Source organism: Arabidopsis lyrata, assembly GCF_000004255.2.
Source record: "Arabidopsis lyrata subsp. lyrata unplaced genomic scaffold ARALYscaffold_8, whole genome shotgun sequence".
In the NCBI taxonomy this organism is placed as follows: domain Eukaryota; kingdom Viridiplantae; phylum Streptophyta; class Magnoliopsida; order Brassicales; family Brassicaceae; genus Arabidopsis; species Arabidopsis lyrata.
This window is the reverse complement of record NW_003302548.1, coordinates 18,342,350-18,366,825: the sequence shown is the minus strand read 5'-3', so window position 1 is coordinate 18,366,825 and position 24,476 is coordinate 18,342,350. Positions and strand designations below refer to the sequence as shown.

The following is a 24,476-nucleotide window of genomic DNA, read 5'->3' as shown; positions in this document are numbered from 1 at the left end:
TTAGGTCCTTGTCGTATGAATCAATTTACTCAACATATGTTTGCTCAGAATTAGACAATAGGAAGACGATGGATCAAACATTTCCAATGTAATTTATCTGAACCGACCAAGTTTATAGGGGTCTCAAAGTCTCAACAACAATCAACTGAATAACTGAGACCGTAAAACAAAAATGCAAAGGTCAAAAAATTAGAAAAGAGAAGTCACAGAAGAATACAAAAAAGGACAAGGACACATCCCCACAAACAAGAGTGGTGAGAATAATGTCATAACAAAAGCTTCAAAGAAGAGCAAAACTATTTTTGAGTTCTGAGAATCCTCTTCTCCTCCTCCTTCAAGCTTACAACACAACATTCATTGCACAAGCATAAGACCCAGAGAGAGCAAAATCGTAAAGCAATGATTCCTTTTACAGATTCCGACAAGCCTATACGTCTGCTGCCTGTGAGGCCAACAGGGACTTCCCCTGCTCACTCGACTCCACGATGCGTAGAGCTGCATTGGCCACCATCTTCTGGAACCTATCGTCCTCCATCTTCCCTATAATTTCTCTAACCAATTTGAAATCCACACCACCAGCCAGAATCAGCTTTCCCACAATCTCACCAAAGTTGTTTGGTGCCTTAGGAAGATCGATTCCAATGTCGTCCAGCATAGCACCGTAGAGCAAGAACCCGGTTTCAAGATCCTTGGGTGTGAGTACCTTCTTTGATAACAAATACTCCAAGAGATCAGCAATTGGCTCGACCACAGGCGGGCTTTTCTCAAGGGACAGGGATATTGCTTCCTTCACAAACTCTGGATGATATGAAGGAGACCCAAGCTCCTCTACACACTGCAGAGCTTCATCACGAAGTCGGACATTGAAATATTCCTCGAGAAGTGACTTTGTTTTTCTTTGGAGCACTTCTTCGCTCAACTTGGGAGCACTAGGCTGTGGTTTCTCCACCGGTACTGGTACGGTCAGAGGTGCAGCTGACTGTGCTGGTGGTACTGCTGACACGGTAACTGGGCGGGACACTGAACCGCTTCCCTGCAACAGTGCGCTTGTCTTGCCACTCATAATGCCGCTGCTGCCTTGAGGTAAGAGCCTCGTGTTCATTGAGGCCGACTTGCTCACTGCTGGAGAATGCAGAGGTCCTGGCCCATCACGTCTAGACATTGATCTTGTCCGGGGTACCTCCCAGTTATCATTGTCCACCCCGGGCATCCCAGGCATCCTTCGCGTCCCAGGCATACCAGGCATCAAGCCACCCGCACCAGGTCGCCCACCAGGGTAGACAGGGCCAGGGCTCATAGGCCCACCACTAGAAACCATACCCCTTCTCATATTTGCAGTGGCACCTGGTCGGAGACCAAGATTCTTCTCTGCCTCAGTATGGATTTCGGTTATAGTTCTTGCTTTCATCTGCACAAGCAATGTAAATAGAACATCAGAACCACTACACAATGGAGAAGCAAACAAGTCTCAACCTTGTAAACCTAGGATACCTCTTCCCGCCTTGGAACCCAGCCATTGGAGCGCATGTCGATGATATTCTGAACCATGAATCTCAGACGCAGTTCCAACTGAGGATTCTTTGACAGATCCTGTAGGCGTTTGAAATATACATCATTAATCCGTTTTGACTTCACGTTTCCCTCAAGTTGTTTGCCAATTGTTTTGAAGAAATGACAAATAGCTTCGACATTTTCCTCTGCTGGACAAACTTTCTCATCGGCCCCAAGAAGCTCCTGTGCTCAGAACAAACTAAGAAAGGTTAATGCTAGATACCAAAATAAAAGTTGTCTTAAGAAATTGTGTAAACTTATAGGTGTTAACCTGAACAATGTGATGAACAATCTTTTCTGGAACCATCTTCTGCTTTAAAAGCTCACCAATCAAACGAATATTTCCTAGAGTCTTGAGCTTCAACAATTTTTCTTTGTCATTCCGCTCAGCCTCCTGATCTGGAGCACTCATCTGTCTAAGCTCCTCCCTCAACTGAGAAGCGCCCTCAAATGCCTCTTGACAGATATTCAGTAGAACCCTCTTAAATGTAATCTCCTTATCCCCAGGCTCTGCAGGTGGGAAGGTGGGCAGCTTGTCGTTGATATCAGAGCACAATTTCGCGTACATAGGGCAAAAGGTCGGCTCAAGGACAGCTTTGTCAAAAATAAGGGTAATCACACCCTAGAAAGGAAAGAATAGAACATTGGTTAGCCACACGAACAGCCTAGATGATTCAAACAAGACTTCATCTATGCTTGAGACATAGCGTACACCTTCAGGATATCAGCAGATGTGATGCCAGATTCAATAAGTTGGCCCTTAAGAAGGTCATACTTTTCAGGGGTTAGCTTGTTCAGTATCCTGGACAAGAAAAGTATATCTTTGTAAGTGTGCATACTCGATTTTAAAGAATTCTTGTTAGCAGTAAAGAAAAATTATGCAAAAGTCTAGACAACCAATAAATGTCACAACGGCATTACCCTTTCACAGTCTTCAGAACTCGATCATTTTCAGAAAGGTTTCCTCTTCTAGCTGACCACGGCACTTCGGCTTTGACGAGGACAGGAGCTGGTCCACCCTGGTTCCACACGATATACAAATAAGTAAGAAAGATAAGAAATCATGCCAGAATGTAAAGGACTAAGAAGAGGGAAAAAACATTAATTTATTATTGATCAATTACCCCTTGGTTGGATGATATGTTTGCCCTTGAAAACTGGGAATTAGGTTGGTCTTGACGATTATATTGGCTTGCTTCAACATACCTGGAATCTCTAGTTTCACGGAGATTATCCCACGACCTTTCCTCTCCAGAAGGTGGAGGTTGAGTAGAACGGCTACGCCAATCGCGAGAGTCTGGCTCAGAGAAGCGACTTGCAGATTGAACCGGAACCTGGACCATTAAGATAGCAGATATGTGTTAAAACTTAAAACTCATGAAACTTCATGATAGAGGAAACAAAGCAAAAGTTACGTTTCAAAAAAACTATACCAAATTGCTTACGACACTTTCCCCACGTGCCCAAGTCCCTTCCTCACCAAACAGTTCTGTTGCAGTTTCCCGTTGAACTCTCAGAATTTCATCAGAGAGTTGAGTGATCTGTACATATGCAGAGACGTCAGTGACCTCAAATAAAGAAGAACAAAGACGAACAGCAGAAACTATACCGGCCTTAATCCTATATTTTTAAACTGCGATAATCACCTCTTTAAGTTCCAGAAGCTGCTCACGGGTGTACTTCACACGTTCACGGCCATCAAACCTCGAGTCTCCACCCTGAAACAAAAGCACAACCCAGGATGAATCTTCATTAACTAACACTCAATACACAAAATCATATAACAAATGACATACAAAGGAGACAAAGAACCACGAGTACTCAGTACAAACCAAAGAGAGGAATAATTCATGAATCATAAGGCCGACATGATTGATGAGCTAAAAACTAGAAGAAATGTTAGTAGGTCCTTTATGAGCAAATAGCAGCTAATAAAATGCCCACCTAAAAGCCTACATATCATTATACGTCCATATTTACAGCAGCTACACATACTTGTGTGCGCCACTAAGAATCAGGACAAACAAATCACTTCTTCAATTAATCTTAATTTACCTATGAAGTTTAATTATGTCTGTTGCAGACACGTGATTCTATGTGGTCGGGAAGCAACATAAGGTAGTGAAACTCGCAAATCAAAAAGATTTCAGCCAATTCAGACATTTGAGATAATCAAATCAGCAAAATACCAAAGATTGTAATTCCAAACAAAAGGATGCTGATTGCTGCTATAAACCCGTAAAATTCGATTGAGTTAAGCTCAAGCTAAGACACCAGAGATCAACAAAACGATATCCAGACAGAAATTTATAAACCAGAGGAACAAGAAGGAGCTAGATCCAAATATAGAGAGGGGAGCTCAGCGCCCAGAAATGAGGGTACCTTGAAGGGAAAAGAGGAAGCAGGAGCACCACCATGAGGACGAAGGAGAGGTAGATCCGAAGATGAAAGAGAGCCAAAAGAGAGAGACGAAGAAGAAGAAGAGGAACCAAAAAGTCTGTTTCCTCGACCGCCACCAGGTCTCAAGCTCAGCACCGTTTGATCGCCTTGCTGCATACCTCGATCTAATCCGCCTAGATCGAACCGAATCTCACAACAAAAATCGACGAGAGGGAAGAGAAAGGTAGAAGCTTTATCAGCGACGATGAATCGCTGAATGCGATAATCGAAGGAGAGGAGGGATCGGCTTCCTGAGTCTCTCTCTCTCTCCTGCCGTTTGCGAAGAAGAGAAGAGAAAAGTTGAGATTGAGAAGAAGGAAGAAGAAGAAGTCGAGAAGGAGACACAATCCCTTCTCTTTATTAGGGTCTTATTCCTCCTTTTTCCCGAACCAGACACACTTCTAGCCTTAACGTTTTTTCCCGTCAGAATTACAGTTATGTCCTTTGATTCTGTTTTTTTGTCTCTTTATTTTGTCACTCTCATTGGGTTTTCCGTCATTAATGTCACTTCTAAAGCTTTTTATGGGTAAAGTCTCCCTCGTCCCTAGCACAATGTCAAAGGGCAATTATGGAGCTTCCTCGGCTCGTGTTTGCTGCAGCTCTAGCTCATTGTAAACATATTACGAGACCGTAAAAACTAGTAATCTTGCAAATTGCAATCAAACTTCCACATCTCAATATCTTTACTTACAACAATTGTCTGTAACAACTAAAGAGATGTTAACGCAAGCAGAGACGCAAAGAAACAACTTCAGGCGTTTATAGACTTCTCCTTATGTTTGAATCAATAGTACCTTCTCCTGAGGTTTCCTTGATACAGTAAGTAACTTTTCATGAAATTGAGAAGTCTGTGGGCTGTGCAATGTTGACATCCTCAAACTCGTTATCATCTGCAAATGAAAAAAAAGAGATTCAATGCAACCATCATTCCGTTCATAGCCTTATAGATTCAGAATGCAATACTACAGCATGCTCAACAGTTATGCAATCGATAGAAGGCTAAATGATCATAAGATTAGGAATCACATTCAGCTATATCCCGGCCACAGAGGTTTTCAAGACTGTCAAATATTATTACCAAAGATGATCTGTGATAACAAGATTCACAATAACAGGCTCGATTGAAGTCAATGGAGTTTGAAGGGTTCATATACCAAAGAAACATATAAAAAGATGAACTGTGATAAGTGATTAACCAAGATGCATGATCCATTACGACATTTCAATGTTACCTATAAATTAACAAGGAATTGAAATTTAATAAGATAAGGGCTGAGAAAGGATCAAAGGTATAACCTTTCCTCAAAGTCAAAGCCACAACTGCATCATTCTCAACCTGAACAACCAAAAAAGATTATAGTGACAAGCTTATAACTTTCAAATACGCAAACGGAGGCAGTGGCCATGTGACGAAGATCTTCTTTAAACTTGAGCAATGGCTCAGAAGATAAATATATTAGACAATCAAACGTTTGATACCTTCTGATCTGCTAAAGTTTTTGAATCCTCTAATACTTCTTCGGTAGACATTAAGACCAGACGCTGATTGGTAACTGGTTGCTCAATGAGGACAAACAGTTTTTGCTTAACATCCAAAACAGTCTCTGTTGGATCACATTGGATAAAGTAAGTGGTTTTCATGCGCTTCACACGAATATACATGGCCTGCAAACAAACATTACACAGACTAATTAATCCTACAACCAATATGGCCCAAATCTAAGTTCTTCGATTGATTAAAGCAAAATCCAAGAAGAACACTGATAAATGTGATCAGGAAGCTAGAATTAAGAAGGGTGAAAGATGTTCTCAGTGCAAAAATATCTTAACTTTCCCAGTAAAATAAGCAAAGGATGATCGAAAATACATAGAACAATCAAACCCAGTAAATTGAAGCAACGAAGTAGTAGAAACATATATGTATGTAAATATACCATGGCAAGACAAGGATGAAACAATTCACTCTTCTTCCACTGCCGATTCCGAAGACTTTCCGATCAAAATCTGTTTCCAAGATGCCAATAAAAGACTATAAGTGACAATTGACAAACCGCAAAGAGTCAATTTATCGAAACAGATGATCTTGTTATCCCCAAATCTATTCTCCTTTTGGATATTCAAAAGAAAAAAGCAAAGATTTTCAAAAATTACTGACTCAGATAATAAAAAAATCGACTGACCTAGATGGATTAAGGATGAAAAACTGACCTCAAGAATGGATTAAGGATGAAAAACTACAAAGAAATCAAAGTTGGCTTTTTTTATAGCTCGAGCTCAGCCCTACAAGGTAAGGAAAAATAAAAAAAAAAACCCAGTTTTTCACTCACAAAGACATTTTGGTGGCGTGTTTGGCTATAGATTTAACACTAACATCGAAAGAGGGTTTGTTTTGTTTTAGCTTTTAAAACATTCCAAAGTCCCACATCGCTAATAACATAGGAGTGGAAGACATGAGAAGTGAATTAAATAAAGAGGCCACGGAATTGAGCAATTCATACCTTTCTCGGCCTTTTGGCTAAGATCAAGTGTAGTATCTGTTCTTATCAGTTTAATATCTGGTATGTGGGCCATCGGTCCACACGATATTAACTCTATTTTTTAAGGAAGAAAGCCCGTTAAGATAGCTTGCTATCTGGGCTTTCACGAGTCGTCCATGCGTTGCACTACTGCACGGGTCTGGCTCAACCCGCCAATAATAGTCTAATTTTAAACAATTGTCGAAAGTGGATAACTTTCCTAAATACTCTGTCGAATCATAGTTGGTATTGGGCTGATGGGCCCAAATAACTGTATTTAAGTGCCGAACTTAGACCAAAATTGTGATTTTTGGTCTTCTTCCAGCTGTGAGAGTACTAAGCAAAGCAAGTTGCTATTTCCGATGATCTCTCTATTCGCTTGTTTCCCAGAATCCATCGCCAGTTTCTCGCCGGAGTTTACAGTTAATACTTGGAATCTCCGGTCTCTCTCTCAAGTTCCATGTTCTTTAGGACATGGCTTTCGGTTCCCTCGTCAGTTGAGACGACTAAGAACGATTCTCACGTGTTCTGGTTCGACATTTCTACCTTGTGTTCTCTCTTATCTGGTTTTACTCTTGTAGCTTCTTTGGTTCTTCTTCTGGATTGAGATTAGTGATGCATTTGTTAAAAGCGTTTGTGATGTCAGTCGTTGTACATTATCCTGAATAAGATATCAATTTGTATTGTTGATCGTTAAATTCCAAAGTGTTCTCGGAAATTCGGAATTGATGCCAAATTCGAGTAAATTTTTGCAAGGATTTGTGAAATATGAATTTTTTCCTCCACAGATTCAAGCTCTCAGTCGTGGAATGTTCCTGTTCTATCTAGCTCTGAGGTAGTTTTAGTTTCTTTGTATCCAGTGTTTTTTGTCTTGCTTTTCCATGTCTGTTACTTGTCCATCATGTCTTAAACTGCTCCCAATTTATTAGCTGGAGATGTTCATTAACACCACCAGAAATTTTCTCTGTTTTTTCAAGGAATTGTAGATGGACGCCGTAATGATTGATGCATATTTATTTGTTATCTGTTTATATGTAGAAGTGTTGATTGATTGCGTATCATTTTACTATGTTTGGTCTCAAAGGTTATTGATAGGCTAAAACAAGCAAGAAAAGGACAACAACAGTTTTTGGCCATGTACTCAAGTGTTGTTGATGGAATAACAACTGATCCAGCAGCGATGGTTCTTCCATTAGATGATCACATGGTTCACCGTGGTCATGGAGTCTTTGACACTGCCATGATCATCAATGGGTTAGTCACTCTATATAGTAGCTCACTTTTCTAATTTGTCTTATTTACTCAATCATCTGAGCTTCGCTTGTTGTCCTGCGTCCAAGCAGATACCTTTATGAATTGGATCAGCACCTTGACCGTATCCTACGATCTGCGTCCATGGCTAAGATCCCACTTCCATTCGATCGAGAAACTATTAAAAGAATTCTCATCCAGACTGTGAGCGTTTCTGGGTGTAGAGATGGATCTCTAAGATACTGGCTCTCTGCAGGCCCAGGGGATTTCCTCCTATCACCATCTCAATGTCTCAAACCAACTCTCTACGCCATTGTGATAAAAACGAACTTGGCCATTAACCCAACAGGTGTCAAGGTAGTGACCTCGTCCATTCCCATAAAGCCTCCAGAGTTTGCGACAGTGAAAAGCGTTAACTACCTCCCTAACGTGCTCTCTCAAATGGAGGCTGAGGCCAACGGAGCTTATGCAGGTATTTGGGTGAGTGAAGATGGGTTTATTGCAGAAGGTCCGAACATGAATGTGGCATTTGTTGTTAATGGTGGCAAGGAGCTTGTGATGCCGCGGTTTGACAACGTTTTGAGCGGATGTACAGCAAAGAGAACGCTTACACTCGTTGAACAGCTTTTAAGCAAGGGGATGCTTAAAAGTGTGAAAGTAATGGATGTGACAGTCGAAGATGGAAAGAAAGCAGATGAGATGATGCTTATTGGGAGTGGAGTTCTCATCAGACCTGTGATTCAATGGGATGAAGAATTTATTGGTGATGGTAAGTAAGATTATCATATAAACATTTAAAAGCCTCACCTTTTAATTGCTTACATGATGGATAGAATTGGCTGATTAAAGATGTGTTTCTTGTTTGTCTGACTTAGGAAAAGAAGGTCCTATAGCAAAGGCACTTCTTGATCTGTTACTTGAAGATATGAGATCTGGTCCACCTTCTGTTCGTGTTCTTATTCCATACTGAGCCAATCACTCTCTTTTAGTCTTTTTCATCAAAGACTAATAAGCTGTGGCTTTTTTTAGAGCTTTGCTGCTATTGTAAGTTCAAATTTTATCATGGATTTTTTGGCTCACAATTCCATGTATAAATGTTTCTCTTTACCACTTATGAATTTTGATTGGACCCATTGGTTGCGTGTAGTCCGCAAATTTCTTGTTTTTTCCTCTCTTCTTTCTTTTGAAATGTGGTTAATAAGCACTAAAGCATTTTTATATTGGCTCTTACCAAAAAAGAAAAGCATTTTTATATTCTTCTTCTTCTTTTGCAGTCTCCAATTTCCTTTTAACTGATCAGCTCAGACAAATCGAGTCCGTGTTCTTAAGCGCTTATCTGTGTTTCTTTTAAAGCCAGAGCCTTTAGTGATTGTGAGTCAAATGAAAATTCAGGTGAAACAAGCTACGATCGTGAAGCCAGCTGAGGAAACACCTACACACAATCTATGGCTTTCTAATTTAGACTTGATACAAGTGAGATTTCACATGGGGACACTCTATTTCTACAACCCTTGTTCCTCCTCCGATCGCCCAAACACTCAATCTCTTATCGATGCTCTGAGCAAGGTTCTTGTCCTCTTCTATCCTGCCGCTGGAAGGCTCCAAAAAGGTAAAAGTTCGAAATCGTCTCAGATTCTTCTTCCATCATCTTCTCTTTTGTTCTGCTTGGTTTGATTCGTGAAAGTTGAAACCTGTATTCGGCTATTTTGGATGATTCCGATCAAACTCTGTATAGTTAAAACACTATCTCTTCTTCTCATCTTTAGATTTCTGCTTTATATGTGATAGATACGAATGGGAGGTTAGAGGTTCAATGTAATGGAGAAGGAGTTTTGTTTGTAGAGGCTGAGACTGATTCTACTGTACAAGACATTGGCTTACTCACTCAAAGTTTGGATCTTTCTCAACTTGTACCTACCGTTGACTACGCGGGAGATATCTCCTCCTATCCTCTTCTTCTCTTTCAGGTTAGCTTACCTCATCTGCCTGTTGAAAACGCTTTGTTACACTTATGATACACTCTGGTTGGTAAGTTTAGGTTAAGGGTTTAGGCAGAGATACTCTTGTTGTTTCTGTCAGTTGTCATGAAGAGAACCGTTAGTTAGTGCAGACTATAAACCTCAAGGTTCTTTCTTTTTCATCATCAGATGTTCATATTGTATAGACAATTACATGCACATCCTCTATGAACAAATATCTAACAGATAGGTAACTAATATTTTGCAAGGTTACATATTTCAAATGTGGAACGATCTGTGTTGGAAGTTCAATACACCATACATTCGGAGAAGCTACTTCTCTTGGGTATATCATGGAAGCATGGTCTCTAACTGCTAGGGGACTTCCAGTTAAGCTAACACCGTTCTTTGACCGCACTGTTCTTCGTGCACGGGACCCTCCCTCCCCTGTCTTTCCTCACGCTGAGTACCAACCACCCCCCTTTCACAACCCTCCGATGAAATCCCTGGCTTACAGATCAAATCCAGAATCTGATTCTGCGATTGCCAGTCTCAAGCTTTCACGTCTCCAACTGAAAGCTCTTAAGGCTAAGGCAGAGTTTGCTGATAGTAAGTTCAGTACATATGAAGTTCTGGTGGCGCATACATGGCGTTGTGCTTGCTTTGCAAATGAAGGTACATGTTGATTTTGTTGGAAACATTTTCTCTGGAAGTTTAAAGCCTAAAACTTTCTTTAGATTATATGAACTAAGATAATGCAGAAATGGCTCAGCTCTTGGTCTAATACATATTGAACAACTTTTTTTCACCCGCAGATTTGAGTGAAGAACACTCGACGAGGTTGCATATAATAATTGATGGGAGGCCAAGACTACAACCGAAGCTTCCACAAGGATACATTGGGAACACTCTCTTTCACGCTCGGCCTGTATCTCAGTTGGGTGATTTTCTTAGAGAGAGTTTCAGTGAAACAGTGGAGAGAGTTCATGGCGAAATAAGGAAAATGGACAACGAGTACTTGAGATCAGCGATTGACTACTTGGAGAGACATCCTGATCTCGATCAGTTTGTTCCTGGTGAAGGTAATCCGATCTTCAGCTGCGCAGCAAACTTCTGCATCGTCGGTCTAACAAAACAGACCGCTTACGAAATGGATTTCGGATGGGGAAGAGCTTTCTACAAGAGAGCTTCACATTTAAATGAAGGGAAGGGATATGTAACTGGGAGCCCAGACGAAGTAGGGAGCTTGATGCTAACCATGTGCCTGAAGAAGACTCAGCTTGGTATGTTTCGGAAGCTGTTTTATGAGTTTCTCAATGTGTCCGCATTGTGAGAGACAATCACAAGCCTTTGGTGGGGATTTCTATCATTTGTGTTTATTTTCCCCGAGTCCCACATCGATAACTTAAGATGTCTTTGAGAAGTAAGCAGTAGTATAAATAACAAGGCCTTGTGATCAAACAATTCATACCTTTCTCGGCCTTTTGGCTAAGATCAAGTGTAGTATCTGTTCTTATCAGTTTAATATCTGGTATGTGGGCCATCGGTCCACACGATATTAACTCTATTTTTTAAGGGAGAAAGCCTGTTAAGATAGCTTGCTATCTGGGCTTTCGCGAGTCGCCCATGCGTTGCACTACTGCACGGGCCTGGCTCAACCCGCCAATTATTTAGTCCAATTTTTTTATTATTTGTATAATTCTATTCATATGAATTATTTAATCGCAACTAAAATAATCATCACTCTAAAAATACGATGTGTCGGCTGGATTATATGATTAGGTCAATACATAAATTATAATTTAAGAGTATAGTTTAATATACCCAATTCAAAAGTGGTCGTATACACGTTAATATGTCCCACTATCGATTAGGACTTACGAGAATATCTATCTGGTCACCTTCAAGGCTTTCGTTGTCGATCTGAATCCACCGATTTTCCGCCATTTCTCCGATTCCGGTGGATATTTAATCGGAGGAGATTAACCTTAAATCTCCGCCTTCAACCGCCGCGTCAAATTCAAAATCATCCTTGATCTCATCTCTCCTCCTAATCATAAAACAAATCACACATTGATCAAAGATCAACCAAAACAAGGAAATTTTGATCAAAATGGTGGAGAGAACGATGAGTTTGGGGGTAGGAGGCAATGGAGAAACCTCAGGAGTCAGAGAAACGAAGTGGGCACAACAAGAGCTTCTTCAAAAGATCAACCAAGAACTTGACGCAGAACGTGAAGCTTCTTCATCTGCTGCAAGCGAAGCCTTATCGATGATTCTACGGCTTCAAGGTGAGAAAGCAGCGTTGGAGATGGAAGCTAGTCAGTACAAAAGAATGGCGGAGGAGAAGATGTGTCATGCCGAGACCTCTCTTGCGCTTTTCGAAGATCTGATTTATCACAAGGAAATGGAGATTGCGTCTCTTGAGTTTCAGGTTCAGGCTTATAGATGTAAATTACTCAGCCTTGGTTGCTCTGATCCGGCTGTGATTGAGAATAAGTTCCCGGAAAATCTCATCTTTTACGGCGAAAACTCTCGTGGGAATCAAAAGAGGAAGATGAAGAGAAATCTATCGGTAATTTGAATAACTGAAAAAACTGATTCCATGGCTATATAAAGCTTTCTGTTTTCATGGGTTTGAGACATTGTTAGATTATAACATAAGCCAAAGATATGTTTTTTTCTGTTGCAGAGCCCATTTGATGGCATATTTAGTGAAAGAAGCTTACTTTTGTCTGATGTTAATGGTGAAAGCTTTGAGGAGAAGAAAGGTCTTGTTGAGAGTTCTGTATCTCCTCGTGAAGACTTGAATGCTTATTGGGAACAGATTAGGAGAATAGATGAGCATGTTCGAGAGATTTCAGACTCAAGAGATGCTCAGAAGGTATCTAAATTCCCTTTGCTTAGGCGTGAGTCAATGTCACATGCCTTGGTGTCACAAGTTAGCAATACTATCCTTGAGTCAGCTAAGAGTGATGTCAGTTCGATTATGGAGATGATGAAGAACCCTGAAAGATTCTCTGTAAAAGATGCTTCTTTAGAGACTCCGATTCTGTCTCCGAAAAATGTTCAAGACATCTTCGAGGTTCCTAAGACGAAGGAAAGCCTTACAATCATCTCGGAAGAAGACGAAATCAAAGAAAGAAATGTAAGTCATTATATATAGTGAACTAATCTTATGGTTAAGCAATTTGATCAGGTGCTAATATGTTGAAAGAATCACAGGCCAGAGGCAAGATGGCGAGTAGTAATTACGATAGAAAACTGAGTAAACCGCCAAGAGATACGAGCATCAAGGGAGAACATTTGAGTTTGCTAAAGGAGATTCGAGAACAGCTCAATGTAATGCAGTCAGAGATGAGAAGCTTAAGATCAGAACTGCATCAATCTAAACCTGTGTCCAATCCCGAAGAGGATCGAGTCCTTAACTCAATTCAAGAGGTAATGAATCTTCTTGCTACTAGGTAGGGATGCCTGAATGATATTTGGAACTATAAACATGTTTTTTTGTTTCTTGAACAGGCAATGATTCACTTCTGGCTTTAGAAGCTACCATGCGGTGCGGTTCTAGTTTTCCATATGTAAAGTTACTTAAACCTTTCAAGAGGTTTGAAGGGATGTAAAAACAAATTGATAGATTTCAGAGTAAATCTCTGGTATTTGTAAGTAACACCATTGGCATTGTGAAAACAAAATCTTAAGTCTCTCCCTGATCTAATAGACATTGATGGTAGAAGCTACCTAAAGTTGAATCCACATGGGATAAGGTTGATTTAGTTAGAGAAGCTAATGCAGAAAATGCAGGAAGGATCATTAGAATGGTTATCGATATCAAGAGTGGTTCCTTTCAAACACTTGAAGTGATAGACATGACCACAAGACAGCACGGACGCCTCTTGTAAGCCGCGCAAGGGAGCATTAGGCCGTTCTGGATCCGTAGCGAGATCTCTCTGGCATAAGTCGCACGAGTGTCCAACTTCCTCCACAACAAACACCATGTCAAGCTCTGCATAAATCCAAAAAAAATCAACATAAGAGAAGGAGGAAATCAAACAAAAGTCTTCAAGTTTGGGATCAGATAGATACCGTCGCGAATATGTGGCGACACTTTACTCGAATCTTGAGGCGTCTTCGTAGTCATCTTGAGAACTTGTTGGATTTCGTCGTAGATGTTTTGAATATCAGATGAAGTTGTTGCGGATGTTCCCGAAGATTGCAACTCAGAATGGATTTTATCAAGTCTCTGTTGAAGCTTTAAGAGCATGTTTAGAGCTTCTTCACCGTCTTTTGCTTTCGAATCCAAGTTTAGCGTTTTGTCATCGTCTCTTGCTTTCGAATCCATGGTTCTTACTCACTCAAACACAAGAAGACGAAACGTCTGTAAACAAAGACAAACCATTAAAAAAAATAAAAGCAAAGTCAAGCTTTGTTTGACTTGTATGCAAAAGGCGCTATTTTGAAACTTGTGAACGAAGAAATTAGGTTTGGCAAAGCAAGTACGAAGAAATTAGGTTGAGAAAGCAAGAGAAATTAGGGTTTAACCAGGAATTAAGCGTCCACCATAAGAAAAACTCGAAACAATGGAAAATCGTACGAAATTCCAAACAATGGTCTCCCGTAGAAGAATCTCAGTCAAAATTTGGTCGGAATCGAAATCGAAATCGGAATCAAAGCAAAAACAAAAAGAGAGATGGACGAACCTGTGTATCGACGAGAGGGAGAGAGAGAGATTTTAGATTTCCATGTTTTGTGTTTTTGCTGGGAAGTGTTTGCTTTGAATATATATATATATACCCAAGCGATAATCATGAACTCTCGTATAGCTCAGAGATTATCAATAAGAAATTAATAATGAATTACCGGCTTATAATTAAAAACAGGGTTAAGACTACTTGTGAGCTTCCAAAAGTTGCATTAATTTTATACAAGGGAAGTAAATTTAATTCGAGTATTTTTTTCTATGTATTTTATACACTAATTAATAAATCCCAAAAACAAAATAATTACTTTCACTCAACATTAAAATATCATCGATATATTATTAACTTGTTATTCTTCATTTAAATTTGGTAATTCCGTCCAACAGTAGTCTAGTTTATGTGTTGTGGTATAATTATAAGTTCCAAACCAAATAAGAGAATGTTTTCATATTATTATTTGATTGGCCTTTTCTTAGACATCCAATAAAAAAACTTAAAAAGTAGAGAGAAAATAATAACACAAAACACTTAAAAGTAGAGAGAAAATAATAAGCAAGAAAGAAATTAACTTTCAAACCATGTATCATTATGGAATTGATTGCCTCTTAGGTTCAAAGAGGACCTGGAAAAGTTCCACTCTCCCTCTGCTCGTTCCACTTCTCAACCTGCGATAAGATAAGCGGCAGACATTGTCAGATGATGAATCAACGTATAGGAGTGTGATTTGTGTGTATCACGCAAAGCCCTAATTGATATAATAATCCAAGGTCAAAAACAAAAGGAACCAACCCATTCTCCAGGACAGAGAGCGCGGTAATACTTGGCAAACCTTTCGCAGTCATTAGACGCCTCGCCCTTTGCAGTTGTACACCTACAAGATGATCTTTGATGTCAACAAGTGATGATTTGCTTAATGATGAGCTAGCAATGAGGTACCTGTGGAACTCGATGTACCGAGTGAAGCAGTGCCTGGTTTGATTTGTTGTAGGGAACCGGAAGTCAGCAGGAGCAGTTTTCAGTTCAATCTAATTCAATACAAAAACACAAGTGTGAAAGACTTTCTTTCTTTTTTGAATCAATGAACCAATAACGAATCAAAGGGAAAAACACTTCAAATAACCAAACCATAGAACACTAAAGGTGAATTCAAGAGCAACCCCAAACATTTCCTAAATCCAAAACCAACCTCAAATCTCAAAATAATTGTTGCCTCTAAAAATCACAACTTCTTCCTACTTATTATACTCATGACAGTAACCAAACTAGCTCATGTGCCATTGTTGATGAACCAAACTAGCTTTGAGAAAGAAACCTAAATCCATGAACCAAAGTATTTTCTAACATTCCAAAACATGTGCCCCATAAAATAAGATTCTTGGGAATCAAGAAGATGCCATCATCCAAAACCGAAGAATCAACTCTACAAATACAGCTTAAAGTTATTTCCTTTATCCCATAATTGTCTCGAAAAGTCTCATCTGATGATAAAGATACCACCACAGACATTAAGAAAAGTAAAATTTTATCAAATCAATTCCTCTATGATACATAGAAACCAATAAGCCATCGAAATTACTATAGTAAACAGATTCAAGAAGATCGAATTCATTAACGTTTCCACATTTTTTTCCTAATCTCTGAGTTTACATAGTCGGAAATAAATAAAGGAACGAGAAATCACCTCGTCTTCCATGGCTGATCTGATCAATGAATTGGAGAAATTACAGAGCAGAGGAGAAATCAGCGTCGTTTGGGGAAATGACACTCTTTGCCTTGGTCAACTCTGATGTCTCTCCGGTTCGCCCGGTTACTGCAACAACCGAATTAGCCCATTTTTATGTGCTTTATTGGGCTTTCATGGGCCCAAAAATTAAGTCTTAATTCGTTTATAGATTTTTTAGATTGAAATCTGATCCACAATGAATAGACACACACCATTTTTATTTTTTTCTTTATTTTTTGGAATTAATGTGTGAGAAGAACGACTCGTTCGATTGTCCAAAAATAGTAACATCATAATTATTTTCCTCTTATCTTCTGGATTAGAATTTATGAATTATATATTTTTTAAATGTGTTTATTTCAGATTGAAATGATTTACCAAAAAAAAAAAAAGGTTTAGACAAACATTTTTTTTTTTTTTACTTAATGTGTAAGAACGACTGCTTCTTTGGTCTAAAAATAGTTATTTTTCTCCTATTATTTAGATTAGATTTTAGAAATTTCTTTAGGGATTTTATGTTTGACTTAGTTCACTACATATTTCCATTAATCTCGATGTGCAATCTTTCGCCTTTGTGGTTAATAATCTCTCTATAAGGGGTTTTACTTTTTTTGTCCATAAATTACACAAAACAGACAATTAAAAACTGTAATGAATTTATACTTTTAAAAAAAAAAATCTTATGGATAATTTATCTTCGGACAAGATCTCGTTGTACTTAATTAAAGTGAACTTATTTATCTCCAACTTACATATTTGACTCTGTAAAACCCACCACAGACACACTCACTCACCTATATTTATGATCTCTCTGTTTCTATATATACATGTCCTCATATCAACTCAACACCTCCATAGAGAGCTTTCTTTCACTTTCATATGGCTGATAATGCCCAAGTAGTACCCGTCGAGGAACCAGCCGCAACCGCCACAGCCACAGCAACCACAACGACTGAGCCAGAAGCCAATAGTTCAGACAAAATGGAGTCACAGAGTGATAATAAGCCACCGGTTGGAACATTGGTGGCACTTGTGAACATTTTAGCCGCCGGTGTCCTTCCAATCTTCACTTTCGTCCTCTCACTTACACTCCTCGGCTACGCAGTGTGGCTCCTTTACATGCGTAGCTACGACTGCGAAGATATTCTCGGTCTGCCACGTGTCCAGACGCTAGCTAGCGTCGGTCTTCTCGCGGTGTTCGTTGTCAGCAACGCTGCTCTGTTTTTGCGGCGGAAGTTTCCGATGCCTGCACTCGTGGTGATGGTGGTGATCTTGTTGCTAATGCTTTTCATCGGTTTGGCGTATGCCGGAGTAAATGAGATGCAGAGCCGGCGGTTTCCGGCGACTAGGATGTGGTTCAAGCTCAAAATCATGGACGATGTGAATTGGAACAATATCAAATCATGTATCTATGATAAAGGAGCTTGCAACGACCTCATTTATGAATCTCCAAATGAAAAACCTTACAATAGAAGAAATATGCCACCAATCAAGGTTTGATCATCATATAGATATATATATTCTTTGATCTCAAGACCCTCTTTTAAAATGTACAATTAGTACATTCGAACAATATACCGATAACATCAAATATACGTTTTGTATAAGATTTTACAAACATTTTTGTATTTACACGAGTTTGTTTTCATTTGATGTTGTTACAGAATGGATGTTGTATGCCACCAGAGACATGTAACATGGATGCGATAAACGCAACGTTTTGGTATAGAAGAAAAGACGAAGGACCACCGTCATCTATGACCCTAATGTATGGTGATGAGATGATGGTGGGAAGGATAAGCGACTGTCAACTATGGAGGAATGATTGGAGCATTTTGTGCTATGATTGTAGATCTTGCAAATTCGGATTCGTAAGATCGGTAAGGAGGAAATGGTGGCAGCTTGGTATCTTTTTGATCGTCATTTCCATTCTTCTTCTCATCTCTCATCTCTTGATCTTCTTGGCCACTTTTTGGGAACGATTCAAGGGTTAGTCAGATCATGAGGGTCTCTTTTCTAATTAGGTAAAATAATCTCTTTCTTCTGCATTTGTTTTAGAACCTTAAGCAGATGTTTCTTTGAGCAAATTAAAGTTTAGCTCTTCATCCTCTGTCTCTTTTGTTATTGTGGGATTTTGGTTGGTTTAATGTAGAGAATGTGTTTGTAATAAAGTATAAACAATTGTTTGGATTCGAAATCTTCAATGAAACTTTTACCTTAAAAATTCATTATCAGAACAAACCACATTCTCAGCTTTTCACCAAGTTCTTTAGTCCATTTGATTCAACAACTAATAATGTTTAATCAAATTAAATGTATAGAAGACAGCAACATTGAACAGCAACATTGAAGACACTTTGTTGTCTGATTGTCCTAAGTACCAAACAGAGAAGCAAATCAAGCTGGATAATTTAAGGTTCTCTGTTTGGTACTTAGTCCACTTGATTCAACAACTAATATGTTTAATCAGATTAAATGTACATTGAACAGCGACATTGAAGACAAATGGCTGTCTGATTGTCCGAAGTACCAAACAGAGAAGCTGGATAATTTAAAGCTTTGTTGAATTTTCTTGGAAATGAGGTGCATATATATTAGTACTAAGGAAATCTAAAAAAAAAAGGAATACATCATTAATAAAAGGTAAAACAATAACATAAGGTGAAATTCTAATTTTTCTTTTCCTGCTTGCAACCTTTTCACCTGTACAAAGAATGGCCAATCTTGGGAGAGCCAAAGACAACAATGAAAAGTGTCTCTCTCTTCACTCAATTTGTGAGTGAAGAAACAGCGCTAAGACCATACTTCATGGCTGCTTCCCACACCAAATCAATACGGTCAACGTCAATGGCTCCAACCTCATGATGCTTCCAACCCTCAAGCATATGAACCACTCCTCCTGCGTGGCACGCGTGCACCACTCCTCTCTCCATCGTGTACTGCCACATATATACACAGTTTAGGCTAAAAACACAAACAAGACTTGATTTATCAACCAATCACTCTTTATACCTCGCAAGTTCCGAGTCCTTCAACATCTTTAGGGAGCTTCATAGCTGCTAGATCGCCGTAAGTGCAGTTCCGTCTAAACTTGAGGATCGGTGGCACCACAAACTGATGGAAATGCGTCCCTGCAGGAGCCCAGCTCTGCTCTCTTGGTGTTAACCATTTTCCAACGATCCAAGTCTGTGTATACATATATTTAAACTCTCCAAATTTAGTACATTTACACTAAACCCAACAAACCAAAACAAGTTAAAAATCATTACAGTACCTTGCAGTGCTGAGCAGCATTGTATTTGGTCACTTGTACAAGGTAGTTCTGGAACTCAACTGGAGCCTCTTTCTGAATCTTTTGGTACCTTTCCACAGATAATGTCAACATCTGTCAAGTATCCAAACATCAGAAATTGTCAGCCTTTGGAATTCTTTTGGTAAAGGTATGTTTGAGACAATAGTTAATTAAAGGAGTAGTAACAAAACTTACGAGAACTCTCACTCCACGGCGACAAAGGTAAAGAGCTATGGCTCTTCCCAGCTTAGAAGTGGCTCCAGTCAAGAAAACCTCTTTCACATCTTTTGGAATTTCATTGAGAATCACTGCTGCAGTTAAAGTGTTCCCATGAACCACACGAACTCTAAGGTCAGGATGCTTGTTTACAAACAGTGTTCCACCACCATTTAGAGCTTCGTTCTGATCAAAACCCAAAACAAAAATAACCCTTTTAGTGACTTGACTCTAGATATGAATCACTCACACAAAAGTTGAAGAGTTTTTTTAGATACCTTATTGAGAGCAGCCAAGCTTATAACTTTAACACCAATCTTATCAGCCCTCAGAATCGCAGCCTCGATCTGATCATTGATGCCTTGTGTAGCAAACGGTAAGAAGTACTGCAAGAATAAAGGAAAAGACTTTATTCAAAACGTTCTGTTTTCAAGAGGAGATATTAGGGCAAAACTAAGAAAGAAAAAGAGACATACTTGGAATCCGAATCTTGGAACTCCCCAAGTCTGACAAAGATTGTTCCTAAGGGTATAAAAGCTGAAAAGAAAAGTCTTTGACCAAGCCCACATGCCCAACATAACACAGAACGTGAATGGCCACATCGGTAGCAAGAAAATCCTCGTAGTGTATGGCATTGAAGCAAACGATCTGAACACGAACGGTGCATGCATCGCCGACATCACATCAACTCCGTGAGCTAAGAACACGAACTCCGGCACTCTCTTCCGTTCCCCTGCACGTGGAAAGATCAGCTTGGTTATAAAAAACTGTAATTTTGAAGTCGAGGAAGGGGTATTAATGTCATTTTACGCTCAAAGGTTTGACTTTGAAAGTCTCACCCACTTCTGCTACACACTACTAAATATCTCCTCATTAATTGGCATAAACTGTTTGGTACTCGTAATTTATAGCAACAAAAAAAGAATCTGACTTTGTATGTTCTGCTTTTTGAGTTAAATCTGCAAAACTAAAAACTTGGTTCGGACTAATTTTTGCTAAATACCTGCACTCAAACGAATCTTCTTTTGGAGTTCCCATGAGTTTGGGTTTTGTGTATCGCCCAAAACATCAAAGAGAGGCATAAATAGACAAAAGTTGGTCCCCATTTCTTGATGATGCAGACTATGGTACCTGCATAATCCCCATCCAACAAGAAAATATATCAACTTTTAAGCATTTAAATCATTGCCTTGTGTAAGCAGTAAATGTAAAACCAAACCACCAATTACTTTCTATAGACATCTTTGACAGCAAACACAAACTTGGCATATTTGCTTCTTAGAGTAAAATATGACAAAGTCACGTTTGTGTTTCCTAATTCAATGAATAAAGTTATAGATCCTTTTTATTAAAACCTATGATAGAGATGTAACTAAATCTAAACATAGCAACAAAAAAAAAAAATTGACATGTGAAAACATTTCAAGTAAGGTAAGTTAAACGTTATCAAGACATACGTTGGAGTGTAGATGAGATATCGTAGGATTGGAAGCATCTCGAACAGCTTGTGAGAGAAGATCTCAACGTTACAATGTCCTAAACATCTCATGAAATCAAACATAACAGCGTATCCGTAGATCACACTTAATGATCCAACACCAAACAAGCAAGATCCAATCAAAGGAACACCAGCTACGACACAGAGGATAAGGTTTTCTAATAACGTTGCGTTTCCAGCTGCAACCAAACAGATCAAAGATGTTATTACAACAATCAACAAGAAACAGATTTTCTTTGGTTTGATGAGATTGTTATTATTATTACCGGTCATGGGATGTGGAACAGGAGATGAGTGGTGGAAAGAGTGGTAATGGGTGAAGAAGTAGTTGTTACGATGGAAAGATCTGTGCAGAAAGTAGTATAAAGGCTCTGAGAAAGTCACATGTAGCACAATTAATGCGATGAGTCCTTTCGTGTTCCACAGAGGAAGACTGTTTATCATCATCATCAATGGTGGTGACATGTAACAGATCAGGCTCACTATTATTGCTTGTAGGATTATGTAATTGTCCCTGAAACATATCAAAAATGTTACCTTTTGATACCCAAAACAGAGAAAAAACAGAGAACTAAAAGGAAAATGATTTATGTGAAGTGGGTTAATGAGATTGGAGATTTTACCAGTGCCATTCGTGATCAATCTGCTTAAAGTCGATGCCTTTAGGGTTGATCCTTAGAGTACGAGTCACGAAAAGCATGTTGTTGAAAACGCTCCATAGTTCATGAACGAGTGCTTTGAGTCCACAGATTATGAGAATATGAATACACCAAAGAACCTTTGAGATATCTTCTTCATATACCCACGAGTACACTACTTGTGCAGCTAATGGAGCGTAGAGAAAATACTTCACAAATAGAAGAAGAAAAGGAACACAAACCCCATATGAGATTCAGAAGAGAAACCAAACCCATCAAATCAAAACTCAGATCAGATTGGTTTTGACTAAAGATTAAACACAAACCTTGAGGTTGCCAAAGTTTTCCCAAGGCCAAGCTGATAAAAGAGCAACCATTCTTCTGCTTGGTCTTCTTCTTCTTCTTCTTATTCTCTCAAATTGTTATCTGTTACCTCCTCGGAATTTGAGATTACCTGTCTTTTTTATGAATAGATCTCTCTCTCTCTCTCTCTCGCTCTTATTGGTCTAAAAAACCTTAAAGATTTCTCCAGTTTTCAAGCAATCCTGAGAAAAAGAAATTTGCTTTCTTCTCTTGTGGGAGTCAAAAAGAAGAGAGAGAGAGAATTTAACGATAAGGTTTCTCTCTTAAATCTTGAAGAAAGATGATGGAGAATTTTAGTTGAGATTTTTAGTTCGTTGAGAGAATTAAAACCCCAGAAAAGGCTTTGTTGTGTTTTATGTGGCATTATTGAGAGCCTCGACCTCTGTTTACTTATATAAGCATTCAAACTATGAGAGCCAACTAGACCCAAATGTTCTTCTTTTTCTTTTCAATCTCTATGACGAAATTCAAATAAAATAAATTAATAACGTAAAACAAAGTTTAAATATAAAACAACGAAATCATTTTTTCGCCTGAAAATAAACATTTTACAGAAATTAAAATCAGACTGTATTCAGTGACAATTAATTTTGACTCTGTTCAATTGTACTAGATACATACTGTATATGCTAATGCAAAATTCATATCAACATTTATTTTGGTGCATAGTAAATGTTTTCCTTTCACGCTTTTATTTTGGAATTTTTTTTTTTTTGCTCCATCCAAAATACCGGAGAAAAAAAACATATTATATTTTTCATTTTTATTCAAATCTTTTTTACAAATTAAATATCCAACTGTATGCTTCTCCAAACAAAATTTTATGTTCAATAAAAAATAAAGGCATGTAATGGTGGACCAAATAAAATGCACATTAGCAATTTCAACCGAATTAGTAAGTTAGTTATAAACTTAAATGAGACAAAAGTTTACCATAACCAACAGAAAATAGGAATATCTTCATTATTTTTTTAGTTTGTTTCATTGTGTGGCCACAAGAAATCATACTCGTAGACCAAACAGACATTATTTCTTGATAACCAGATATAAGTCTCTATATTGCCATTAAGGACCTAACTTCTTCAAAATATCATTATAATATTGATTTTAAAGAATATTTTATTGTTTTATTTATGTATTTTTATTGTTAACGACATATAACCCAATTGATTTGATGCAATGGACATGGCTCTCACAGCTGGACTCAATCTCTCTCTCTCTCTCTCACACACATTTAATGTGCGGTTTACAGTTGAAGCAACGATGGTTACACTTCTCGGTGGCTTCTTCATATACTCTTTATCTTATTGTCCAGTTTCTATTCAATTTGTCTTTTTCTTCTCCTTTTTTTTTCACATTTCTATATATCTTAAAAGCATATTTTGTATGGTTTCGAATCACAGATTAATCCGCATTCATTTCACATTGGGTACAATTGTGGTACTGTACAAATGTAAAAGGCTTAGGGTTTGAGGCTTTATGCCATGACAGAGCAAACATATCTAAAGGCTGGTCAAGAAATAAATATATCATAATCTATAATGCCAGCCTCTCTCTTTAATGCCACGAGAGCAAAATTCACCCATTGTGCTTTCTTCTTCTTTGGTGGGAACGCGGGAATATACTCACAAAATAATCTTGAATGTACAAAATATTTAGTCAAATTTTTTTTTTTTCTATACTTTTTTAGTAGTTTGTGACAATAGATCGACAAATGCATTCTCATATTCGCATGGGAGAAGTAGGCGGTTGTTACATTCATAATCATTAGTTGTTGCTTTGTGCCTTTTATCTTTCAAATAATTATGAGATAATTGGTTTGATTTTATTTTTTTTGCTAAAAAGTAATTGGCTTTATCTATCGTTTATGGCCGTCTAACCACTCATTTACTTGTAGGATGGTGTAGCCGCACTACCGAGTGGCCAAAGAGAAGTCCAGAAATATTTCACCTTAACTTAAGCATTGATTATTTTGAATCTATCTTGAATCCGTCCCAAATTCCCTAAACTCGGCTTGCCGTTAAGAAATTCACATAATCTTTAGTACATGTGATATAAAAAGGGTCGCCTAAGTTTAAAAACCCGGTATATATAGCTCAAACGATTTGTATATTAGAAGGAAAAAAAAAAGGTTTTGATAATAAAAAGAAAACAATCTAAACAACCAAATTACATAACTTTGTGATAGTACTAGTATTTATGTTGTATAGTCTTTTCAAGTTAGCTGAATAAACAAAAATCACTACTTACTGATGATTATTTTCTACAGTTACTAGTTCTTAAAATAAAATTTCAAGTATTTTCATTTAAAAATTAAGTGGTCATTAATAG

At 38.3% G+C, this 24,476-nt stretch overlaps 9 protein-coding genes across 12 annotated transcripts; 4 read left to right on the top strand and 5 right to left on the bottom strand.

Annotated features, from left to right (window-relative positions):
- Positions 1–69: 69 nt before the first annotated feature.
- LOC9300609 (eukaryotic translation initiation factor) lies at positions 70–4,358 on the bottom strand. Its single transcript, XM_021033988.1, has 9 exons — positions 3,934–4,358; positions 3,198–3,269; positions 2,985–3,092; positions 2,676–2,885; positions 2,473–2,570; positions 2,266–2,353; positions 1,823–2,173; positions 1,492–1,734; positions 70–1,408 (listed from the first exon to the last, which is right to left on the bottom strand). Exons 1-9 carry the CDS (start codon positions 4,105–4,107, stop codon positions 428–430), a joined length of 2,325 nt encoding a protein of 774 aa, XP_020889647.1. The 5' UTR covers positions 4,108–4,358; the 3' UTR covers positions 70–427.
- Positions 4,359–4,616: 258 nt separating this feature from the next.
- LOC9302310 lies at positions 4,617–6,329 on the bottom strand. Of its 2 annotated transcripts, none has more exons than XM_021034041.1 (5): positions 6,171–6,329; positions 5,925–5,994; positions 5,470–5,655; positions 5,287–5,326; positions 4,617–4,880 (listed from the first exon to the last, which is right to left on the bottom strand). In XM_021034041.1, the coding sequence occupies exons 2-5, from the start codon at positions 5,925–5,927 to the stop codon at positions 4,822–4,824; spliced, it is 288 nt and encodes a 95-aa protein (XP_020889700.1). In that variant the 5' UTR covers positions 5,928–5,994; positions 6,171–6,329; the 3' UTR covers positions 4,617–4,821. The 2 variants fall into 2 exon arrangements, with proteins under 2 accessions (XP_020889700.1, XP_020889695.1); XM_021034036.1 differs by having other exon boundaries at positions 6,199–6,329.
- Positions 6,330–6,457: 128 nt separating this feature from the next.
- LOC9302309 (D-amino-acid transaminase, chloroplastic) lies at positions 6,458–9,115 on the top strand. Of its 3 annotated transcripts, none has more exons than XM_021034009.1 (6): positions 6,458–7,037; positions 7,295–7,341; positions 7,591–7,760; positions 7,850–8,114; positions 8,205–8,526; positions 8,633–8,912. In XM_021034009.1, the coding sequence occupies exons 1-6, from the start codon at positions 6,869–6,871 to the stop codon at positions 8,725–8,727; spliced, it is 1,068 nt and encodes a 355-aa protein (XP_020889668.1). In that variant the 5' UTR covers positions 6,458–6,868; the 3' UTR covers positions 8,728–8,912. The 3 variants fall into 3 exon arrangements, 2 of the variants coding, with proteins under 2 accessions (XP_020889668.1, XP_020889662.1); XR_002333751.1 differs by adding an exon at positions 9,032–9,115 and having other exon boundaries at positions 6,702–7,037; positions 7,850–8,526; positions 8,633–8,801; XM_021034003.1 differs by having other exon boundaries at positions 6,702–7,037; positions 7,850–8,526; positions 8,633–8,975.
- Positions 9,058–11,377, top strand: LOC9300608 (shikimate O-hydroxycinnamoyltransferase). Its single transcript, XM_002866188.2, has 4 exons — positions 9,058–9,366; positions 9,546–9,724; positions 9,985–10,390; positions 10,531–11,377. The coding sequence occupies exons 1-4, from the start codon at positions 9,138–9,140 to the stop codon at positions 11,046–11,048; spliced, it is 1,332 nt and encodes a 443-aa protein (XP_002866234.1). The 5' UTR covers positions 9,058–9,137; the 3' UTR covers positions 11,049–11,377.
- An 89-nt stretch (positions 11,378–11,466) lies between these two features.
- LOC9300607 lies at positions 11,467–13,410 on the top strand. The gene is made up of 4 exons (XM_021034019.1): positions 11,467–12,290; positions 12,408–12,863; positions 12,941–13,156; positions 13,238–13,410. The coding sequence occupies exons 1-4, from the start codon at positions 11,829–11,831 to the stop codon at positions 13,259–13,261; spliced, it is 1,158 nt and encodes a 385-aa protein (XP_020889678.1). The 5' UTR covers positions 11,467–11,828; the 3' UTR covers positions 13,262–13,410.
- On the bottom strand, positions 13,330–14,717 carry LOC9300606. Its single transcript, XM_002864484.2, has 3 exons — positions 14,416–14,717; positions 13,802–14,093; positions 13,330–13,721 (listed from the first exon to the last, which is right to left on the bottom strand). The coding sequence occupies exons 2-3, from the start codon at positions 14,055–14,057 to the stop codon at positions 13,489–13,491; spliced, it is 489 nt and encodes a 162-aa protein (XP_002864530.1). The 5' UTR covers positions 14,058–14,093; positions 14,416–14,717; the 3' UTR covers positions 13,330–13,488.
- A 130-nt stretch (positions 14,718–14,847) lies between these two features.
- Positions 14,848–16,230, bottom strand: LOC9302307 (cytochrome c oxidase subunit 6b-2). Its single transcript, XM_002864483.2, has 4 exons — positions 16,097–16,230; positions 15,352–15,440; positions 15,205–15,286; positions 14,848–15,080 (listed from the first exon to the last, which is right to left on the bottom strand). The coding sequence occupies exons 1-4, from the start codon at positions 16,106–16,108 to the stop codon at positions 15,027–15,029; spliced, it is 237 nt and encodes a 78-aa protein (XP_002864529.1). The 5' UTR covers positions 16,109–16,230; the 3' UTR covers positions 14,848–15,026.
- Positions 16,231–16,739: 509 nt separating this feature from the next.
- LOC9300605 (tetraspanin-15) lies at positions 16,740–18,335 on the top strand. The gene is made up of 2 exons (XM_002866186.2): positions 16,740–17,632; positions 17,803–18,335. The coding sequence occupies exons 1-2, from the start codon at positions 17,018–17,020 to the stop codon at positions 18,130–18,132; spliced, it is 945 nt and encodes a 314-aa protein (XP_002866232.1). The 5' UTR covers positions 16,740–17,017; the 3' UTR covers positions 18,133–18,335.
- Positions 18,336–18,681: 346 nt separating this feature from the next.
- Positions 18,682–22,531, bottom strand: LOC9302306 (protein ECERIFERUM 3). The gene is made up of 11 exons (XM_021030598.1): positions 22,109–22,531; positions 21,768–21,991; positions 21,411–21,658; positions 21,104–21,323; positions 20,650–20,777; positions 20,123–20,379; positions 19,925–20,032; positions 19,626–19,832; positions 19,413–19,523; positions 19,151–19,324; positions 18,682–19,077 (listed from the first exon to the last, which is right to left on the bottom strand). The coding sequence occupies exons 1-11, from the start codon at positions 22,157–22,159 to the stop codon at positions 18,907–18,909; spliced, it is 1,899 nt and encodes a 632-aa protein (XP_020886257.1). The 5' UTR covers positions 22,160–22,531; the 3' UTR covers positions 18,682–18,906.
- Between the last annotated feature and the right edge of the window lie 1,945 nt (positions 22,532–24,476).